This window comes from Centruroides sculpturatus, unplaced genomic scaffold, assembly GCF_000671375.1.
Source record: "Centruroides sculpturatus isolate CEXI.00-Female unplaced genomic scaffold, Cexi_2.0 scaffold235, whole genome shotgun sequence".
NCBI classification, from domain to species: Eukaryota; Metazoa; Arthropoda; class Arachnida; order Scorpiones; family Buthidae; genus Centruroides; species Centruroides sculpturatus.
In genome coordinates, this window is record NW_019384436.1 from 703,742 (window position 1) to 723,024 (window position 19,283).

General features: G+C 28.3%; 1 protein-coding gene across 1 annotated transcript in view; it reads right to left on the reverse strand.

The window, feature by feature from the left end:
• Positions 1–1,813: 1,813 nt before the first annotated feature.
• LOC111619953 (leukocyte receptor cluster member 8 homolog) overlaps positions 1,814–19,283 on the reverse strand; it is a 43,612-nt gene continuing 26,142 nt past the window's right edge. Inside the window, exons 8-16 of the mRNA XM_023361782.1 lie at positions 16,359–16,499; positions 15,587–15,664; positions 15,322–15,507; positions 10,001–10,130; positions 9,847–9,930; positions 9,612–9,746; positions 6,393–6,461; positions 4,935–5,064; positions 1,814–3,003 (exon numbers count right to left, since the gene is read on the reverse strand). Coding sequence (XP_023217550.1) covers positions 2,750–3,003; positions 4,935–5,064; positions 6,393–6,461; positions 9,612–9,746; positions 9,847–9,930; positions 10,001–10,130; positions 15,322–15,507; positions 15,587–15,664; positions 16,359–16,499 — 1,207 coding nt within the window. The 3' untranslated portion in view covers positions 1,814–2,749. The remainder of the gene's footprint in view (positions 3,004–4,934; positions 5,065–6,392; positions 6,462–9,611; positions 9,747–9,846; positions 9,931–10,000; positions 10,131–15,321; positions 15,508–15,586; positions 15,665–16,358; positions 16,500–19,283) is intronic.

The following is a 19,283-nucleotide window of genomic DNA, read 5'->3' on the forward strand; positions in this document are numbered from 1 at the left end:
GTAAACAGTTTTTAAAAATGAAATATCATAACAGATAGATCCACCATGAATTTAAATGTTGCTGGATTTTTTACATTTAAATGGACCTACATTACATTTCTGGATTTCTCGTCTCGATTAATAGAAAATGGCAAAGTTTTATCAAAATCGATCCATTTTGGGAACGAGCTCGATTCCATAAGTCCAAACAAGACACGCTAGCGACCGCAAAACGTCGCACGACAAAGTCGCGCGCGCTGGCGAAACGATCTTATATCTCGAAAACGAAGTCGTGGACCCCCATTTTTACTGCATTTTTGGAATCTGCCATTTTCCGTTAATTGCCATGCGAAGTTTAATTATTATTTTATCTAATAATAATAATAATTATTATTATTATTATTCGATATGTTGAAATTGTACGAAAATGCGTAAAATTTAGATTATGCCATTCGGAGGTTTGTTTTGCATCAGATAAGAAAAGTTGCGAAAACTTTTCCGTCGTAAGCGGGGTTTTAAAAATATTTTCTTATAAGGGGGGTTTTAGATAAAAAGTTTGAGAATCTGACGTAGAGGAACCTAATAATACTTCTATAGACAGAAGACATAAGTGTAACGGATCGTTACGGCCGTAAGATTGGCAACTTTGCTCGGGTCTGATCCAAGACGTTGCCCTCCCGTGACAGAAGAATAGAAATTAAAACGTCGGTCGACATCCGGATGCTACGCCTCGAAAACATTCGTCTCGCATCAGATACTCGGTAGTCAAATCGACCGTACCAAATTTGGCCCTCCGAGTTTTTTTTTTTGCAAATCTCCACGTTTTGAGACCCCGAACCCAAAAGAAAAAATACAGTAGACCCCCCCTATAACACGGTAGATACGNTCTTACAATAAAACTCCAAATAAACAATGATACTCACCCCTTAAGATATAGTTTTTATATATCTTGTCTTAAAAAACGATTAATACTCACCTTGTCGGTCTATTGGTTTAAAACTTACCTTGCGACGACTGTAAACGCGTCTTCCGTTATATAACAGTACGGTTTTATAATTACAAATACCATATTTAAATATACCTAAATTCTTGTTTCTGTTACCGAATTAAGAACTTATATTATCAAATATTTACAATGTACAATCCATATATTTAAATATAAGCATCTTAATCATTACACAATTTTCCTAAACTATGAGGAAATCCACTCGAAAATGTTTGGTTTAATGACTAATTTACCAAGAGTTAAAGTCTTTGGCTATAAGAATTTCTCTTTACACTAGCTGAGAATAAAAATGTAAGGTTATTGTTTTTCTTTTTGTTTGAATTAATTAATGTTTTCCCCTTCTTGATTACAAAAAGATAAAATAAAGGGATTTGAAATTTAGTTATTATTAGTGATTTAAACTGACAAATTTACTGCCGACTTAATAGTAGGAAGCAACTAAATAAAACAAACTGGACTATTGAAAATGCATTATAAACTGAGAAGAAAAGCTGCCACTGTCTAAAAGAATAATGATGATTAATAATCTAGACATTTTTAGTTATTCCAACTAATTATTGTCTAAAAGTGTCTTGTGTTTATTTAAAGTGAATACTAAAATAATTTATAAAGATAAGACTATCATTTTTGAACTATAAAATTTTGCAACAATTAATAGAGGTACCAACTAACTGACATTAGGAATAAAAAGAAAATGCTTTAACTAATAATTTTTTGATTAAAAAAAATTTGAAAAAATTTTTGAATGAAGAATCAAAATAAATGCAATAAAATATGTTTATATACAAAGAGTTTATTTGAATAATTTTATATTTTGAATTCCCTGCCATTATTTTTTTCTTTGTACACAATTACCAAAAAAATTTATATTTTTCTACACTTTAAAATTGACTTTAATTTATATCTGTTTGTATTTTCAAAAATGACTATGCATGAAAAAAGTATGAGATTATATTGAGTGATTTCATCATTTTTAGTTTAAAAATCCCCCATTACTATTATCTAAAATTTTTTTAAACAAAAACATTACAATAGAATTTACATTTTTAGACAAAATTATCAGAATTTCACTTATAACTAAACCTTTTCTTTAAGTAAAAAAAAAAGCAAAACACTCTAAAACTTATTTATGACCTCCATTTGATTGCTACGGATATCAAAGTAGTAAAATATTCTGTCAAAATAATTAATATTACATTATGTAAATTATACGTGCAGCCTAGTTAATTATCAAAATGTTTTCCACAGATCTTTGATATATATGATAAGTCTGTTATTCTTATATTAAAGAATTTTTAAAATAAATTTAAAAATTAATAAATAAAAATTGAAAATTAACACACTTTTAGGAACTTTTTAAAGTGGTGTTTAAATGTTTAAATTTTCCTTCATGTCTAAAAGTCATTTTCATTTGTGAAATACTTATTGCTAATTTTAATTTTTGCAGACTTTTGTAAATTAGTAGATTACAGAATGGTGCAAAATTAAATTTAGCAAGAATTATATGAATGTCAGTCTGAAAATCACTGGTCTATAGCAATCCAATAAAGATCAATTGAAATAAATTAAAGCTCTATTTGCTTGAGTACAGACATTCCAACTTCACTCAAGAATAATTTTATCTAAGCAATATTTTTAATATCCACAAAAACTGGACATTAGAAATAAAACTTTTTTGAGAATTAAAAAATTATTACCAAAACGTTTATAAATTTGAATTTCTAACTTAAATTAAAGATTTATAACAACAAAATTACGACATTTTTAGACAAATACCTTTGGATAATACTTATAATGTATTGATACATACGATTTAATCATGGCCTTCAATGCAATCTTTCTTTCCCTTTCTGCAACCCAATCAATCAAATAACCTGCCATTTTAGGAGCTGATTGATACAATTTAAAAAATTTATGATAATTATTTAATACCCATGCAGATAACAGTTGTAACGAGTGGGCAATAACTTCATTCTTTTTGTCCGTCGGGCTCAGACCGGCTACCAACGAACGAAGTTCTGAAATCGTGTAAAATTTTTTATTAAGTTTCATTATTTTAAATGTAACAGAGAAAAGGTTATAATTGTTATGATAATGATAAGTTAGGGAAACTTACTTATTGTAAATTAAGATATTAAGTATGCAAGATGTTGCTTACTGAACATAAGAGAAAGGGAGAAAACAATAGTGATATTACGATACTAAATTTTTTTTCTAATTAAATCTGATCAGTAGTCAAAATTCTAGAATAAAGTAGTTCACTGCATGCATTCTCACTAATATTTTGGAAAAAGCATTCCTCAATTTATATTTAGCTTGAAGATCATAAATTAAAGTTGCACTATTCCAAAAATGATTCTTAAATTTTAAAAAATAAAATATACTTGCATACTTTTTATTTTGAAAATGTTAGCAATAATCATTTATTGGTATCAAAATTTTCAATGATAAAATAGTATTTAAACAAAACAAAAGATATTGCCAGATTTTAATTAAGCTGTAATATGGCTAATTAATTATAAAGAAAGATTATTAAGTATAATTAATTAACCAGGGAAATACTTTATAATTAATTAATTATAAAGTATATTAAAGTATAAAGTAATTAATTATAAATTATTTCCATGGAATTTGAATGTAAAAGTGCATTATTTTTCTTCTTTTTATTTGGTGTAATGTTTCAGTCAATCCTTCAGATGCATTAATTAACTCTATGGCTAACTTGGTTATGGAAAACATGAAAAAGATAGAAGTTATTGCATCTCACTTGTGAAATAACTTCAGTTTCTTAATTGTGATGTCTTCATTGTTATTTTGGCCTTTTAATATAACTTTTATGTATTTTTATCGTGTGAGTTTAACTGGAACACCAACTGAATGGGAACTAATTTAGAGTCCGAAATGCATTTTGGGTATATTTTATATATTTTATACATATTAGTTTTATTATTTATTAGTAATTATTGTAAAATCTCTTTGTTTTGTAAACTTAAATATATATTAAATTTAAGAAATTTTTGTGTTCATACTCACTGGTGTGATAAGCCCTAACATAAAAAACATTTCTACTAACTTAAACCAGTTAAATTATAAAGATATATAATTTGAACTAAAGGTAAGCAGTTATGCCACATATAGCATTGAAGTTAATACAATAAAACCTCAATTTAACAGAATTAAATTCCTGAATTAAACCTTAATTCAGGAAAGGAGTGGCTGTTAAAGCCAAATTCCATTATATAATAAAGTAGGTTTTACAAATGCATATGTTCTAAACTAACTAATTTGTCAATTTTTCCTGTTTTTACTTACCTAGATGTGTTTGCATAATTTAAACTTCTGATATATAATTTTATTTCACAAAAAAGTTTTCTACATGTTTTATTGCTTATGTACTTATGATAGTTGTGAGACTGTAATAAACAAGTATACAATCTAAATCAAAATAAATAACCATTTTTGGAAAATACATTTTATGAGAAGTGACTCCGATTTGAAAAAAAAAAACCCTGTTAAAATGCTTTTTATATAAAATTAAACTAATTTTAACTCTGGAAAAAAGATTGATTTGAGTGAAACTCAAACTTGCAATTCCTGCTTGCCATGCAGGCAGGAATTGTGAGTTTGTTTCCAACTACACTACTCAGATCTCTATGCAATCTTTGCTTCCATACCAAATTAATTTAAAAGATATAAACTGTGAACGACCTGTATGGATACATCTAAATTAATTGCTTTGGAAGTGAAAACTGGCACAAGATTGTGGCAGCTTAATCATCCACTTTTAGTTGAAATTATATATCTTTACAATTAATTAGCCATATTATAGCCTGATTAAATTCTGGTAGGATCATTTGTTTATAACTATATTTACTTGGTTCATATATAATTTTATTTAATACCCTTCCAAAAATGAAAATCAAATATTATAGAAAAATGATTTACTTACCAAGAGTATTTTTGGTAAAAATATAATATATAATGTGATATCCAGTAAATTCAAGTTTATTGCCCATTCCCGTTTCAGAATACAAAGCTTTTAACTGAGTTTGACACTGATTGAATTCTGCATGGTCACCCTAAAATTATGTAAATTATTTTAAATTAAGAAACATTTTTTTATTTCTTAAACAAAATTATTTTAGATTTAAATTATTTATTTAGAATATTGGAAATTTTTAAAAATTTAACATGAACATATCCAAAACCAAAATAACATATCAGACATTTATCCCATTTGAGAAAAATGTATAAATCTGTTATTTATTGTTAACTTTTTGTCCATATATGAATATGAAGTAATTTGTGCCAAAATAAATTAATAGTTTAGACATAAATGCAGTACAATATGGTAAATTACGTAGGATACAACTTTTTGTAAAAAAGAACAGTTGCCCTAAGTCTTATATGTAAAATTATAATCTATAGGCTAATGAATTCCTAAAATAGCCTTCAGTATGCTAAACTCTAATTTTTACCTAACTCAACTCTTTAACAAAAATGTTATTGTCTAACTAAACAATAATAATACCACTACTAGTTTTAATTATTTAAAGCAGAATTATTCTTAATATTTTTTCAATAATTTAAGGTGATTATCAATAGATCAATTGTCATGTGCATCCAACTCTAATCAATACCGCGTACTACTATTTATTTCAAACCTTGTCACAGTTATTTTATTATGTGAGATGGTTTAAATACATTAAATACTATTTTCCTAAATATTCTATGATGATATGGAAATGCATCTTATATGTGATAAAATATGGTAAGGATCCAGTTCAAACTTTGTTTCAGGAGTAAATGTTTTATATACAGTAGAGCATAGATCATCCAAGTATCGATCAACTGAAACGTCAATTAACTGAAAGCTTTCCAGTCGGCAAATTTAAATTCCCACTAGTGCTGTGATACTACAATCTTTGGCTATGTCTTGGGCTACTCCAATATTATTTTTGTTGCTGTGCGTATTTTAGCTGGCAGCACTGGCACAACCATGAGAGGGTACTTAAGGATGTGCCAGGATTTGAACAAATTTCAACATGAGATAGGTTAATATATTTTTTTGTACATAATCGGTTATCCGAAAAATCAACCCTAGTCCCCAATTGATTCAGATAATCGATGCTCTACTGTATATATAACATCTGGAAGATGCATATTATTTTTACTAATAAAAGTGAAAAGAGATTTGAACAGTAAAAATTTCCATTACATAAATTGTAATAAATCCAAAACAGAAAAATTTAATTAAATTAATTCTAAACATTTCAAATAAAAATAATTATGTGATAATTTTATACATTTAAAAGTATCAAAATGCACATCAATGGCCAAGTTTAAAAACATTGGAATTCAGAATATCAATAAAGTTAGTATATAATAAATATATACACACACACACCTTTTCTAATGCTATTCTAGCATGAGTTTCATATACTTGAACGGTGAAGTTGTCCCTAATTCCTTGAACCTATTTAAAATACTCTCGACATTATTAAAAATATAAATACTTTCAATAACATATTTATTGACATAAGATCAAAATGATTATAAAAAAGAAAAAATATACAAAATTCAATTAATTAAAATTCTTATGTTTAATGTACTTGTAACTTATTTATGTATGTGTTTTAGCTTGTTAAGCTAAAGATAAGGTAATAAAAGAATTATTTTATAGTTAATATCTGGAAACAGAAAAAAAACACGGAATTAAATTATTCCTAATAATACACTCATATCCAAAAAATAAGCATAACCGTCCAATCCACAATAGAAGTTTGGGCATGGTCTAAAAAAGTAATTTCTATCAGATTAGAATTTGGAGATGGCAGGAATTTTGATGCCAGGGGCATATCCAGGTGGAGTGTTTATGGTACTGCAGCATCTCTTGATACCAAAGTGACCAGTTTAGTTATTTTAAAATAAAAATAAATATGGCAACACATACATGATTTGAATTAGATAATTTTAAAGCAATTATAACTGAAATACTTTTAAGGTAATCAAGAAACATTCTCCAATAAACTACAAGTGCAAGTGTCTTAGTCCCCTGCATTTTCAGAATATGGGAGTTGCCTTGAGCAGCTCCCATATTCTGAAAATCCCAGACATGCCATTGCCCAATGCAGTCTTACAAACATCATGAAAAAAGACCTGTTTGCAGATAGTGATATCATGATCTAGGGTTACATTATGCTTTATAGTTGCACCGAGCTTTACATTTTTGCAAGGTGCCATTACTAAAAGAAGGTACAGTACAGTACATAAACAAGGTGTTGTGGATGCAATTTCATTTTTGTGAATGATGATACTTATACACTTAGGGCTCACCAGTTACTTTCTTGAGAGTGGAGATTGTTGGTTATATCATGTTACAAATAAATCTTCAGATGTAAATCCTATATAATATGCATGGGATGCTCTAGGGCAGTGTTCTGCAACCTTTTTCTACTCACGGCACACCTAAGATTCGACATGACTCAACACGGCACACCAAAATGTTATTCCCCTCAAAAATATATGGTATGATACTATTAATAGAATTTTGTAATGCCTTAAACCTATTATTATTATTATTATGTTGAGTTTTGTGAGTTACACTCCGTTGACACTGATGGTTGTGTACTATGCCGGACCAGAGTCAAGACATAGTAACTTCAAAACAAGACAAAAATTAAATAAGTGTGTCGGTGTGTGTCTGTATTCAGGAATTTCTTAACAATATGGCACATATTCAATATAGTGGTCTTCTGTAGTGTGATGTATGTGTTTCTATTCAATTTTAACTTTCCCAAACTTTTGTGTAGCATGTGTGGTATGACGCCTGTAGAGAACAACAGGTACAATAAGCATCCTATCCATCCTCCATAGATGCCTTATTTCCTGGGCGAGTTCTGTGTACTTGCTGATTTTTTCAGTGCATGAGTTTTGTACATTTTGGGAGTGTTTGGAACAGATATGTCTATAATGTATGTGATTTTATTGTGTTTCTCAATGAGTGTGATGTCTGGTCTGTTGTGGTAAATTGTTTTATCTGTGACTATGGCTGTTGTAGTAAATTTTGTGCATGTTGTTTTCCAATACTGTCTGTTGAACATATTTGTAGTATGGTTCGTGGATGTCTAATAATTTGTGTTTCTTTGCAAGCTCTTGATGTATTTGCTACTTAATTGTCTGTGTAAATAATCTGTCTGTGCCAAGAGCTTGCAATCAGAAGTGATGTGTTGTATGGTGCCTGGCATGAAGTGACGTTTTCTGCATGTATCGTTTGTGATTGTTATATTTTTGAGTATGTGTTTTCTGTAGTTTTTAGTATTTATGACCTGATCCTGTATGGCAATCATGAAACCTTCCATCTCCCCAAAGAGGCATCCCTGAGCTAACCAGCTGTTTGATGCAGTTTTGTTAACAAAATCCTGGGCCAGGTCAAAAGGATGCATGGCAGGCCATGGAGTGCCTATCATACTCATGATTGCTTAATGGTGTCTATGTTATTTATATGTTATGTTGTGTCCATACGTTGTGAATGTAAATTTAATGGTTGTATTGTTTGAGTTTGCTAGAGTTACTGCTTTATGTAACTGTGACATTTCTTGTTTTTTGTAGAAAAACTCTCGCAATGTCTGTATTCGTTTATTATGGAGGTTAGCTATGTTGATCAGCCATGTCTGCCATCTTTACATGGAAGGGATATCTATGCAGGGTCTTTCTATGGCAGATTTAGGATGATGTTGTTTATGCTTAGTAAGTATTGTTCTTGTTTTCATTTGGAGTTGCTCAAGACCTGTGTGAGTCCAATGTATAACTCCAAAAGAATAAGTGAGTACTGGGACGACATATGTGTTTATTGCTTTATCATCATCTTATTTCATCAGTGAATAAAATACAAGCATAAGAAGCACAGCAATTGTAATAAAAATATATAAATAAAACTTGAAATTAACAGAATATGTAAAAGTTCACATCACACCTTTCACCTTGTGATGGCACACCGGTTGTGGAACACTGCTCTAGGGTGACAAGTTGCATCTAATCAGCCTTCACCAAGAACACTCCAGGAGCTTCAAGATGCTCTTTGCTCCCAACAGAGCTGATAAACACAATTATAACTGATATGAACAATCACTATGCAACATGCATGAAGAAGGCAACCACATGCCATATTAACTATTTCTGTGCAAAAACATTAGAATTCTTCTTGTTTTTTATTTGACATAATTCAGATTAAATTATTGATTTTCAACTATTTTGTTGCATAAAGAATACATGTTCTGTTCTTATTTTAAGTTTCATGCTGTTCTGATTAGAAGTTCCCAATATATAGGCTTAATTAATTAATGATTATGCTTGTTTTTTTTTTTTGGACATGAGTGTAGTTCAGCATTTATGCAAACTATCAAATACATATTAAATTTGAAGTTTCTTAATGAATTATTAAATGCTGGAAAACTATAGAAAATATTAATATATGCAATTATATAATAAACATATCCTTTTCAGAATTATAAACTGAATTTGCAGTCAAATTATTTTTAGAACTCTGACAACAAATCAAGTAAAATCTTATTTCATTTTAACTGCAAACAAAGTTTGGAATATTAAATTACCGAAAATTAATTACCGTTAAATCCTGACGAATGGATTTCAACTGGTCGCATGCGTAGTGATAATCTTGATGTTTTATCCAGTGATCCCGCACCATAACAAGCGACTGCCGAAGAATATCGACTGGACGAATTGTTGAAGGATCTGGAGCCTGTAAAAGTCATTAATCAAATTTTAGTAGTTTTTAGATTACTAAATGAATCAATGATATAGATATAGATAATTATATTATAATTTTTATTTTCACTTACAGTTGTTAACCTAAGATACTGTTTTTCAATGTCCTTTGATGTTCCTACAATATTGCATGCTTCTGAATCAGTTTTTTCACTAGCCTGCAAATTTTCCATATCTTAGTTTCTCTGTTTAAACGATTCATTTTCAAAATTGTTAAGTAATTTTTACCGTTAAATTATTTATTGTTAAAACTATAGATTGTGTTTTTCCTTTCTTTCCAGAACTATCTGTTTGGAATCTTGCAGCTCTCTTTTGCAATCTTTCAGATGATGAAAATTCTACTTCCATTCCAAAGTTACTGAAATATATATACAACTATAAAGATAAAATTTGTGAAAAATCTACATTATTAACTATCAATTATTAATATTCAACATATAAATTTTAACAATCGAATAAATCAACAAAAACTGGAAAAAAATATATACAGAGTTTGGGAATATAGCTAAATACTGTAACAATGAGATACTTTAAGAAATGCAGAATCTAATAACTTCCTACATCTGCTTATCACCAGCTCTACATGAATCTCCTTTTATTGACAAAGTGTATGTTTCTTTGGCAACCACATTTGAATTCAAAATTTTCTTACAATCCACTAATTATGTCATTTTAGTTTTTATCATCGCCATTCAATAGAATCAATCAGTTTTTTTTTTTTTTTACAAAATCTTATTGGTGAGTAAAATTGGTGAAAAAAATGTTTATATTTATGAGGTGATTAGAAAAATAGACATTATGTATTGTATTTTGCAGTGTAATTTTCGATTGGACTGTAGTAATAAAACCAATTGATTTTCATAAATGTAAGTGGTAGAAATTCAAAAATTATTATAAAATTATATCTTGAATTGAAAAAATTTACTCGATAATGTTATCTGTGGTGGACAGAATTTTCCACTACAGATTAAATATACTAATTTTGTCAGATGGCACATACTTAAATTCAGATGATAAAGTTGGATAAGTTACGATTATGTTGCTGCAATGGAGAGAACTTGTTTGTGTTTCAGATTTGAGTCAACAGAAGAGATGCATCTCTTTCATTAATAACTGAGTTTTATTCTGACCTGATATGACACTACCCTAGAGAATTCTCTGGTAACTAAGCCAGAATATTAATTTTCTAAAAAAGCTAAAAAAATAGAAATACTCCTGATGTACTTCAAGTACAACCTATCAAAACATTTTGGGTACACTCTAAATCAGTGATGCACAAACTATGCCCCTGGGCCAAATCTGGACAAGGTACTGTACATGTTAATTTGGCACACAAACACATCATTTATATATATATGGAATATATAAGTGATGTGTTTGTAAATATATAAAATATTTAATATTTGTGGCCTGCCTAAATACAACTTATGTGCAGTTTGGTCCACCAATCAAACAGTTTGAGCACCAATGCTCTAAATCAGCAGTTCCAACCTTTTTGTGGCTTGTGTACCCGTTGGCAGCCCATTTTCCTAAATTGTAGCCCTTATATTAGAAAAATGTTTGTACTTTATATAGTTGTATTTTAAACTTGTTGCAATTGTAAATAAATAACAGTGACATGGCAAGGAAGGTGGACAGGGCCACCGAATTGATGAAGATTAAAAAAATTATCTGTATAGGTACAAATGTTCAGTGTTTTATCTACTTTTTTACTTATCACACCATTGCTCTTTAAAGTTGGTTAATAAAAAGAAACTAATAATAAATTGTATATATGTATCTAAAACTGAAAAGATAATTTATTGAATTCAAGTTATGTGATGTTGCCAAAGGTCTCAACGCTGAATCTGAATATCATTATAGTACTGTACATCTGCCATTATTAATTTTTCTTCCTGTACCCCTAAACCACCAAGTGCACACCCCTAGTTGTAAATCACTGCTCTAAATGATTTAAAAAAAAAAAAAAAACTTAGAATGTCAATTCTTTCCAAATATGGAAGCCAACTGCCAGGAAAGTCACTGAAAATCATGACTTAGTAATTTTATGAGATATGAAAAAAAAAAATCCTTTGTAGGATCAGAAGGAAGGAGTTTAAGTGCTACTAAGAATATAAAATTGAAGGTAAATAAAAGGATAAAAAAACAATCATTAATAATAATAATAATAATAATAAATATATATATCTTGTTTGTTCAAGTCTTGCTAGATCATGGACATCTCTTATTTATACAGAAAAAATTAAGCAACTGAAATATTTAATGTACATATTCACAACACCACAGTCACACCTCAAATTTTAAACACCCCACTTTTCAAACAATTTGGTTTACAAACAAAATTTTGAACTCATATTTGTCATGGTTGCCAAACAAACTACCCTCAAAAATCAGCCACAGATTAGAGACACATACGATTAACTTCCTACACTTCCTATGTTGATGAAAGTCGCCAGCCTGACCAATCAATGATGGGACTACCGATTCAGAAGTTAGTGACACCAAAATTCCCTCATGTCATTAAATATCACAATACAAACCCTCAATGACATTTCTACTTAAATTAGATTTCAACATGCATGTGGGAAAGATACTACTTCTGTTTTTCAATAATCTAAATCAAATTAATTAATATAAACTGCATTAATTGACATTCACACAATATAAATGGCATCCACGAATTTGTATTTAAATATGCTTAAGTTAAATTAAATAACAAAAATTTATTAATATAATATTAATATCAGATAGCCAGTTAATTAAAACTGAAAATAATAAAATAATAATTAAAATTCTGGCCTTTACTCCAAAACTGAAACTAAAATTAAAATTGAAATCAAATCAATTGAAATGTAATATTTTTCACAAATAGTGGATAAAGTACTTGTCTGTCTCCACTGATTTCCTTATATTTCATCCAGGCAATCAGAATTCAATCTTTTTTATAGCATTTGTTTGTAAAGTGTTAGTTTCAGTTTTAGTTGGCAGTGACAAAACATTTTGCTTTTAATACATGTATATATGTATTAAAAGAATGTAGAATAAATGTATAGAATGTAGAATATTATGAATATTCTACATTATATATATATATTCTACATTCTACATATATTCTATATATATATATAATGTAGAATAGACATAGATAATATTTTATTGCATTTGGTAGGCATTTTTATGCATGAAATACAGTTAAAAAACAAAAATAGGTTTTGTTTTGGGGGGGTCAGAAACAGATTTATCCATTTTATATTGTTTCTTGTGGGAAAATTTATTTTGGTTTTAGAACAAACCGTTTTCAAACAACTTTTAGGAACAAATTAAGTTTGAAAACCAAGGTTTGACTGTATATTGATTACCAATTAAAAGTATTTTAATGCTGATCATTAATCAGCTAATGAAACTAAAGATAAATATCAACAGGTTGTTATAATAAACTTAAAAAAATTACTTTTTATTCTTATTTTTCTTAGACTTCTTTCCTTGTCCAGAACCATTTCCTCTACCACGTCCACGTCCTCTACCCCTACCTCGTCCACGATTTAAATTAATAGATGGCCCTATAATAGAACTAAGACCATGTTTCTTCATTTTACTTTCAGTACTGTCATCTGAGTTAGAGGAATCATTACTGTCGCTGGCAACATATTTAAAATATATTAGTTAATAAATAAATGAATAATTTATGCATATGCACACATATATATGTATTTTACCTGGAATGTCGTTTCTTCTTTGATTTTCTTTGTGGTGGACTCCAAGATTTTGATCTTGATCTAGATTTAGAACATGATCTGAAAAAATTTTTTTATAAGTATTAAAATATTAAAAATAACTTACTCTTGTATAATGATCTAAATATTTTCTAATAAATTAATAGTTGAAAAATCTAAATTAATTATAATTATTAGTATCTTTGACTGAAACGATGTTGTTATCATCATGTTATCTGTATTCAATAATATCCAAATACTTAATTATAAATTCTAAAATTCAAGTCAAACGTTAATTTTAGTTAATTTCAGGGCCTCCATTCTCGTTCATTTTCAACAGCTCTACTTCAGTGTCCCGTGTTGCAGTTTGCATTTTTGTTGTAATTTACAACAGTTCTTTGTACACGATATTAAATTCATAAACTAAATATTAACTGATTCAAAAATTTAATTTTTTAACTGTTTAGTATACTAACACCAATATCTCAAATAAGATTTAGTCAATATTCAACAACAAACAAATTTTTAAAACTTTAAAGACAATAAAAATTTTACAATGTACTAATAACAAAGAATTCTAATAATAAAATAACAACTTTTTATGATAAATATATTTTCTAAGAAAAATATACCCTTGTTCATATTTATTATTATATTCATTTTATTCATCTATGCATTTTTCAAGTCTTTCATTATAAATTAAGTATAATTCTTTGCATTAGATATGCATTTTACACATTCAAAATCCAAAAATCTATGTAACTGAAAGTATTACCTTTCTTGAGTATTCCTTGGAGATTGATTTCCTTTCATTCTTTGTTGAAAGTATGCATCATTTGAATTTGACATTGTGTAATAATTTTGTTCTGTTGTAGCATTAACGGACTGTTCTCTTTCTAATCTTTCACTATGGATGCTAGAGGAAAAAAATAAGCATGTTGAAAATATAGATAAACACCCTAAAAATTTCACTTGTAATAAAAATATAATTTCTACACATACTTATTTCTTAAAGAAAATTCACAATATATATACATTTGTTTTTTGTAAACAAAGACATGTCAAATCTTGCACTTGTACACAATGCATGTCATTTATATGTTGCAATAACCTTGTAAGCTTTGCAGTTAATTTTAGAAACATAACACTAATGTTTTCAATCCACCCTAGGACTGTCTTCANCTTTACTCCAAAACTGAAACTAAAATTAAAATTGAAATCAAATCAATTGAAATGTAATATTTTTCACAAATAGTGGATAAAGTACTTGTCTGTCTCCACTGATTTCCTTATATTTCATCCAGGCAATCAGAATTCAATCTTTTTTATAGCATTTGTTTGTAAAGTGTTAGTTTCAGTTTTAGTTGGCAGTGACAAAACATTTTGCTTTTAATACATGTATATATGTATTAAAAGAATGTAGAATAAATGTATAGAATGTAGAATATTATGAATATTCTACATTATATATATATATTCTACATTCTACATATATTCTATATATATATATATAATGTAGAATAGACATAGATAATATTTTATTGCATTTGGTAGGCATTTTTATGCATGAAATACAGTTAAAAAACAAAAATAGGTTTTGTTTTGGGGGGGTCAGAAACAGATTTATCCATTTTATATTGTTTCTTGTGGGAAAATTTATTTTGGTTTTAGAACAAACCGTTTTCAAACAACTTTTAGGAACAAATTAAGTTTGAAAACCAAGGTTTGACTGTATATTGATTACCAATTAAAAGTATTTTAATGCTGATCATTAATCAGCTAATGAAACTAAAGATAAATATCAACAGGTTGTTATAATAAACTTAAAAAAATTACTTTTTATTCTTATTTTTCTTAGACTTCTTTCCTTGTCCAGAACCATTTCCTCTACCACGTCCACGTCCTCTACCCCTACCTCGTCCACGATTTAAATTAATAGATGGCCCTATAATAGAACTAAGACCATGTTTCTTCATTTTACTTTCAGTACTGTCATCTGAGTTAGAGGAATCATTACTGTCGCTGGCAACATATTTAAAATATATTAGTTAATAAATAAATGAATAATTTATGCATATGCACACATATATATGTATTTTACCTGGAATGTCGTTTCTTCTTTGATTTTCTTTGTGGTGGACTCCAAGATTTTGATCTTGATCTAGATTTAGAACATGATCTGAAAAAATTTTTTTATAAGTATTAAAATATTAAAAATAACTTACTCTTGTATAATGATCTAAATATTTTCTAATAAATTAATAGTTGAAAAATCTAAATTAATTATAATTATTAGTATCTTTGACTGAAACGATGTTGTTATCATCATGTTATCTGTATTCAATAATATCCAAATACTTAATTATAAATTCTAAAATTCAAGTCAAACGTTAATTTTAGTTAATTTCAGGGCCTCCATTCTCGTTCATTTTCAACAGCTCTACTTCAGTGTCCCGTGTTGCAGTTTGCATTTTTGTTGTAATTTACAACAGTTCTTTGTACACGATATTAAATTCATAAACTAAATATTAACTGATTCAAAAATTTAATTTTTTAACTGTTTAGTATACTAACACCAATATCTCAAATAAGATTTAGTCAATATTCAACAACAAACAAATTTTTAAAACTTTAAAGACAATAAAAATTTTACAATGTACTAATAACAAAGAATTCTAATAATAAAATAACAACTTTTTATGATAAATATATTTTCTAAGAAAAATATACCCTTGTTCATATTTATTATTATATTCATTTTATTCATCTATGCATTTTTCAAGTCTTTCATTATAAATTAAGTATAATTCTTTGCATTAGATATGCATTTTACACATTCAAAATCCAAAAATCTATGTAACTGAAAGTATTACCTTTCTTGAGTATTCCTTGGAGATTGATTTCCTTTCATTCTTTGTTGAAAGTATGCATCATTTGAATTTGACATTGTGTAATAATTTTGTTCTGTTGTAGCATTAACGGACTGTTCTCTTTCTAATCTTTCACTATGGATGCTAGAGGAAAAAAATAAGCATGTTGAAAATATAGATAAACACCCTAAAAATTTCACTTGTAATAAAAATATAATTTCTACACATACTTATTTCTTAAAGAAAATTCACAATATATATACATTTGTTTTTTATTTATTAAGTAAAGATACTGTGGCCATTTGGCCTTTTACAAGCGAGTATAAACAAATTTAAAAGAAAACCATATATTATAAATTTTAAATTCTATTAACATTGTTTAGTATATAGTTATAAGAATTAAAAATCCAGACTTTTGTAAACACTATACATACAAAGTGTTTCTAAAATTCTACATTCTTACATACCAAAAAATGTTGATAGATTTAAATTTTTATAATCTATATAATTAAAATTAAATGAAAAATCGTGCATGAAAATACACTTAAATCATTGAAAGAATACAATGCAGAAATAATTTTCTCGTTAATTTGAAATATGGTAGAGCTATTTATAATAATTTTGTTCAATCAAACTAAACAATCTGCTAAATTATCAGGTTATTACATGGTTAATTTAGTGATTAGAAATTAATTAACTTCCCTAGAGGTAGGCAGTTATGCTGCCATTTTGTGTTAATTTTAATAATGATCATATATAACACTTCATGCCAGTGTTCAAATAAATAAAATAATTAACACTTCAGTGTTGTGGTGTTGCAAATTGTGACTTTTTACATTTTAGACATATTTGCTAGCACTTTCAATAGCTTATAGCTACTGTCCTCAGGCGGAAAATTGAATACAATTATTTTCAAATGTTCTGCTTTTGAACATATTTTTGAAATTATCTAATGCATGTGGATGGAATTTAGAATAAATCGATTTTAAAAAATGAAAAATATTCGAAATTTATAAAAATGTACTGCAAATGATGTAATATCCCCAAAAATACTTAAAAAGCAATAAAGTAAGCGGTATTTGGTTATGGTACAAATGAGAATGCAAAATCATAATTTAAATTGTTTGAATAATATTATCCACAGTCGCAGGATTTCTAAGGTCAATGTATTGCATGGTGTTACAGTGGATATATAGGGGTTTTTCCATATGAATAATTCTCTTTGATCGTTGCACCACTTAAGTAATTTTGTTTGTGCCCAAAGCTGTAGATAATTTTGGTCTAGTAATAGTACCTTTTAATAGACCAACAATGGAGTTAGCTAAAAAGGCGCATTGCCAGTTAACTACCCAGGACTCTTCCTAATCTTCATTTCCAGAACTATTAATTTAAATATAACCTACTAGTTACTCATAGCACCAACTGGAAATGACTTCAGTGCCCATGGCTAATTGTTTTTGGAATATTTGACAGAACATAAACTTTTAATAAAATTTAATATTTTTCATTTTTTCTACTCTGTGGGCACTAAGATTACTACCTTTTTAAATAATACCCATTATGGACTTGGTCAGGCCCATAATTGGGACAATTGAGTGGCTAGGGACAGAGCCAGACATCTCATGAAAAATTCATGGAGTTCTCTGGATTTATCACCCTGACCATCTCTGGCCATCATATTTTCTCAATTGACTATGTCAATAACATCTGAACTGAATGCAGTAATAAAAGCTTTAAATATTTTATATGACTATACAACAAATCTTACTTCCATTTATTTTCCATTTAGCTAATGGAAGATAAAACATTCAATAGTTATCAGTATTCTATGAACTTTAAATAAACCATTTCACTGGATAATGATTGATTTGTAGCACTGAATGTACCTTTACAAAGATAATTTTCACTCAGCACTAATTCTTCTCTGGATAATTATAAATATAAATTTACTCAACTTGGCTATTTAAGTTTATATATTTGTACTCATAAAGAACATTTGAAACTAATTGATTTTAGGACTAATGATTAATATAATGGCTTTGAAACAATTGTATAGAAAGACATTTTAATTGTATAGACTATTTTCTAAGTACAGCTCACATCACTTCTTGTGCTGATAGTTATCAATCATTACAACTGTACTTGAGTTCTTATACTGTATTTTTTTTTTTTGTTTTCATTAAATAAATACAGTGGATGATTGGCTAATGAACATAATCTGTTCCAAGACTTTGTTTGTTAACCGATTATCGATTTACCATAGATTTTTATGGGAATTTAATTAATTTGTTCTGGAAACTGCAAACAATAAAAAAATATAAACTTTCTCACTACGTTTATTTATATGTAATAATAAAAATACACATATATACAATCTTGCATTTTTATTAGTCATGTTTTTTCCGTTTGTGGGGGTTAAAGAATCTGTCCAATGTCGATTGCTTTTCTCTCTTCAGGATTTTTCAGATGCAATTAATAGCATTGTAATTGTAGAGATCCCCAAGTCTATTAACCTCAATCTGGTTTGGATGCCATTCTAAGACCGTTGTTCTGACATCCTCCCACTTCTTCGAAAGATCTTTAATAGCAGATATTGGCATTAATCCTTTTTTCAGAAGAAAACATATCTCGCAGAGTTTCTTGGTGTTCTTCAATCAAGAGTTCTTGGCGTTCTTCTGTCATCAGATCAGTTTCAAGTTCAGTCATGAGCTCTTCAATGTTCTTTATTTCTCAGATGTAATTTTTTTACTCCTTTAGCTTTTTAAGTCTTCTTGATTATACTGTATCTTTCTTAGATAAGATTGAACTGCAGCCTACTGTAGACCTGTTTAAGCCATACTGCCCAGAAACATCAGACATTGCACCTTTCAAAAATAAAAACCAATGCAAAACTTAACGAGTGCCCGCCCGACAGTCTTGGGAATACTA